Source organism: Geospiza fortis, unplaced genomic scaffold (assembly GCF_000277835.1).
Source record: "Geospiza fortis unplaced genomic scaffold, GeoFor_1.0 scaffold2, whole genome shotgun sequence".
NCBI classification, from domain to species: domain Eukaryota; kingdom Metazoa; phylum Chordata; class Aves; order Passeriformes; family Thraupidae; genus Geospiza; species Geospiza fortis.
In genome coordinates this window covers 3,659,616-3,664,246 of record NW_005054366.1, presented here as the reverse complement: position 1 = coordinate 3,664,246, position 4,631 = coordinate 3,659,616, and the positions used below count along the sequence as shown (strand labels likewise).

The 4,631-nt window shown below is 63.0% G+C and overlaps 1 protein-coding gene across 1 annotated transcript; it reads right to left on the bottom strand.

Moving 5' to 3' along the window:
• Positions 1-428: 428 nt before the first annotated feature.
• On the bottom strand, positions 429-4,619 carry SERINC4 (serine incorporator 4). Its single transcript, XM_031059714.1, is given in 12 exon segments — positions 429-995; positions 1,293-1,519; positions 1,522-1,578; positions 1,775-1,847; positions 2,052-2,178; positions 2,250-2,345; positions 2,616-2,827; positions 2,890-2,983; positions 3,077-3,156; positions 3,259-3,437; positions 3,859-3,990; positions 4,118-4,619. Coding segments are annotated over 12 exon segments (1,542 nt in total). The 5' UTR covers positions 4,166-4,619; the 3' UTR covers positions 429-778.
• Positions 4,620-4,631: the final 12 nt, after the last annotated feature.

The following is a 4,631-nucleotide window of genomic DNA, read 5'->3' as shown; positions in this document are numbered from 1 at the left end:
GCTGCCCAGTGGCCTGTGCTTGCAGCAGGCGTGAGCAAGGCATTGTTTCCCCAGAGGACAGCCTGTGCTGCCTGCAGCAGGGGGGCCTACCAGAACCCCCCATCTGGGTCAGGCTCTGCGGAGACTTGCAGCAGTGCTGCTGACTAGGGGTGTTTCACAGGGCTGGCACCCCCTCCCTCCATCCCCATGGCAGCAGGCTTTGCAGCAGCCCAGGGGCCTGTGCTTGCAGCAGGCGTGAGCAAGGCATTGTTTCCCCAGAGGACAGCCTGTGCTGCCTGCAGCAGGGGGGCCTACCAGAACCCCCCATCTGGGTCAGGCTCTGCGGAGACTTGCAGCAGTGCTGCTGACTAGGGGTGTTTCACAGGGCTGGCACCCCCTCCCTCCATCCCCATGGCAGCAGTCTGTGCAGGGCAATGGCACAGGCTCAGTTCAGAGTTTTATATAAAAATGTATTCAAGCAGGTATTTACAGTGAATGCACCACGGCAGTGGCAGCCAGGGCAGAGCCCTGCTCCCCCAGTGCACCCAGCGAGGCCAGGGCAACCAGGCTGCAGGCTGAGCACCTGCCACCAGCTGGCTCTGGCCCTTTGGGTGACCCTGGCTCAGCACGGGGCCAGTATCCCTGGCATCCACCTCCCATGTTCCCCTCAGGCTCTCAGGTGCTGCTGTCTCCTGGGACAGGGGGGGGTCAGGGGAGGCCAGGAAGACCAAGCAGGGCTGGGGCACAGGCACGGGGCACGGCAGGGACCAGCCCTGGGCACATTTTTTTCTGGCAGGGGCTATGTGGAGACGTTGATGCGCTGTGGAGCGCGTCGGCGCCGTACGATGCGTGGCCCTGTACTGCTGCGTTGGTGCTGTGGGGAGCCATGGAGGCAGAAGGGGCTCAGCAGCAGCCACAGGTAGAGCAGGACACAAGCCCAGCACGAGGACACCTTCACCCAGAAGGTTGACCAGCTGCCGTGTGTGAAGGTGGTCTCCAGCACTGCGTTCTCATAGCTGGTGGGAGAGGGCAGGGCTGAGTACCCAAAGGATGCCAGCACAGGGGGTTCCAGTGCCAGCTGCAGCCACCAGATCACCCTGTGTGCCAGTGGCCACGTGCCCCTGGGCATGTCCCTTCCATGGGCCCTCCAGCCGTTCTTGCTGCACTGCACAGCTGCCACTGGAACAGTGCAGGTCCCCGGGCACAGAGTCCTGAGCATCCCCAGCAGGTGCCAGCTCAGTGATACCGTCACAGCCCGGCGCAGAGGTTTGGAGTGAGAGCAGGGAGGGCTGGGCAGCAGCACAGAGCCTTACCTGAACCAGTTGGTGAGTGTCATCATAACATAGAGCGAGGCAAGGAAGAAGACAAAGTGGAAAGCTGAGTAGCTGTAGACCACCCGGTCCTGCTCATCCTCGATGATGAACTGTCCTCTGGCACTCTCTTCTACTTGCTGACATGTCTGGTCGGTTCCTGGGGGAGTATGGGGACATGGCACTCCCAGGCTGGGACACAGGCTCTGTCCACTCCCACACAGACACTGCGCTCACCTCTCAGCTCCTCCTCCATCTTCTCAGGGCAGCAGAAACAACAGGAAGGTTTCTGCAGGGAGAACAGAGTGCTGACTGCCCAGCCCCATGGCCACCATGGCCAGGTTGAGCCCTGCTTGATGCCAGGGCAGGTGGTGTGGGCAGCCCTCTGTGCTTTGCTAGACAGACCTGCCCCTCTCTGGGGCTGGGTGGTGGGTCTGGGGTGCCCTTAGCAGGAGGACATGGAGCACAGCTGCATCCATACTCACTTTAAACTCAAAGCTGTAGACTTTGACCATCCAGAGGGGCCCAAAGACCTCAGCGAGGTACGAGGCTTCATTGCTGTGCCCGGGAGAGAGGCAGAAATCATGACACAGCCACCCATCACGCTGTGCTAGGCTCCCAGCCTGCCCCACGGATTCCCAACGGCCACAGGAGCTCTGCTGTGCTGCCCCTGTCCACCCACCAATGCCCCACCTGCTCTTGCCCTGCCACCCACCGGGATAGCCCTGGCAGCCCGGCTGTGCCTGGGCAGGGAGCACGCACCATGCGAAGAGCACGCAGGCGTACATGATAGCAGCGCCCAGCACGGCGACGGTGGTGTCCTCTGTCTGCAGCTCATCCTGCCCGACCCCCGGGAAGCAGACAGTGAGGTTCTGCCCCTTGTACAGCACTGCAGGGAGGTGGAGGTGAGAAGGGCATGCATCATGGTGGGGACTGCTGGTGGTGGACAGGGACACCCACCTCTCTCTGGGGGGCGGCTGGACAGTGCAGAGAAGGTGAGGTACATCACATAGCAGCTGATGATTGAGGACTGCAGCAGCCCTGACCGCGGCTGCTCTGCAAGAGTGCGGATAGAGGTGTTACTGGATGGAGTTCCTGGAGTAACATGAGCTGGGGGTGGGGCTCCCAGTGGGCCCTGGGCAGTCCCCTCCCGCCACTCGCCCATCCAACGCCTTGTGCCAAGGTATAGGAAGGGCCAGGAACCCAGAACTGGGTTCTCCTCCAGTGCCCCCGTGCTGGCCCTGAGCTGGGGCCCACAGTCAGCACAGGACACAGCTGGCCATGCAGCATGGCAGCCCCCAGCACGCTGGGCTGCGTGGTACTCACTGAGCCGCACACACGGTGTGATGGAGACGAAGGACATGATGCCACAGAGGCTGCCATTGATGGCAAGCAGTGCTTTGTTGAGGTGGCAGGCGGCTGGGTGGGTGTAGAACTTGTAGAGGAAGGAGAAGGCGGCAGAGGCAAGGGTGTAGAAGGTGGCCGTGGCCAGCAGCACGGCCAGATACCAGCGCTTGTCCTGCGCGGCTCCTGTCAGCCTGCGGAAGAGTGGATGAGCAGGGGCAGGGGACAGGTACCCACCCGGCACCCCAGCACTCACCAGTTCTTGTTCCAGGTGTGTGCAAAGGCTGTGATCAGCACCAGCTGGATGAGGATGAAGGCGAAGCCCCCACAGACACCTGTGTAGTGCCAGGCTGGGGGAAGAGGGCAGAGGTAGAGATGGCACAGGGCAAGTGGGGCCCAAAAGGGGTGCCCAGGGTGCCAGCTCAGGTAGGGTGGGGACACACCTTGGATGAAGTTGTCCTCAGGGATGAAGAAGCTTGCAGCCCAGAGGCCCACCAGCACCAGCAGCTTCAGGAGCCAGAACCTGCAGGGCAGTTAATGTCAGTAGGACAGAGCCCCCGACAGCCCCACCCCAGGGCAGCCCCATCCCAGGACACCCTGTCCCAGCCCCATGGCCCATCCTCACCCATTGTGGAGCTGCGCACGGCAGTCAGAGCTGGAGCGCACGTTGAGCAGCAGGGCAGCCTGTGCCAGGTGGAAGCAGGCAGTGCCAAAACAGACCCGGTACACGGCCGAGGAGCCCACGAGCTGCTCGCAGTCTGTGCCCCCGGGCAGGTGTTGGCACAGCACCACTGAGAAGGGCACCTGGCATGCACGGTGGTTGATGGGACAGGGCTGCTGGTGTGTCCACCCACCATCCCCCAGTGCCCATGGCATCCAGCACATCCAAACTTTGAATATTCCCACCATTCCCAGTACCTTTCTCAGTATCCCGGGACTGCTGGGACCCTCAGCATGCCAGGCAAATCCTGCATCTCTGGTACCCCTGACACCCCTTCCCCCTTGGCACCTCCAGCACCCTTGTCACTCCCAGCAGCCCTGTCACTATCCCACCATGCCAGTATCCTCAGAATCCCAGTACTCCTGATGTCCATGGCAATTCTGGCATGCCCAGTGCTCCCCTGGGTGCCCTGATGTGCCTGGCACCCCAGTACCCCCAGAACTCAAGGTACCCTTGGGACCCCAATACTCCCGATACCCTGGGTGTCCCGGTTCCCTCTGTCACCTTCTCCGTGATAGCCTGGGCCACGGTGCGGGACAGCATGAGGCAGCACACAGCAGAGGCCAGGACGTGCAGGAGCGTGTAGAGGATACGCGTGCTCGTGGACACGCGGAGCCCGTGACAACCGCAGCAGAGCTGGGGAGGGGCATGGTCCGTGGGGATCCCAGGGGACCAGCACTGCTCCCCAGCCCGGCCCAGCACACCCTGCCCGCCCAGCCTCGCTCCCAGTCCGCTCCCAGCCCCGCCAGACCCCAAGTCCCACCTGGAAAAGCAGCAGGTGCAGGAGGAGCTGTGCCACTGTGCCCGCCATGGCCCAGCTCGGCTCTGCTCAGCCCCCGCAGCCTTGATGGGATTAGGGGATTGTCAGCTCGGCCCGCCCTGCCATCTGCTCGCTGTTCCCTCCAGGCAGCCACCCCTGGCGTGCTCAATGGGCACTGTCCAGTGACTCCTGGCCTTGGGCATCCCTGCCCAGAGCCCGGCCCTCCTTGGGCAGGGCAAGGCCTGGGCATGTGACGTGGACATGAGCTTGCGTGAGGGGCACCGGTGTTCTGCACATGATGTCTCCCTGATCCCAGAGCGGTACCATACAGATGAGTGGAGGGGCTGGGGGATGCGGAGTTTACTGGAGGGGGGAGCAGCCCCGGGCACAGAGGCACCCAAGGGACACAGGTACCTCGCTGGGTAGCGGGACGGCGTGCAGCGCATCCAGCGGCTAGCAGGATGGCCCAGGGTCGGCACGAGCTGGGGACAAGCAAGGGGATGCAGGGGGCTCTACG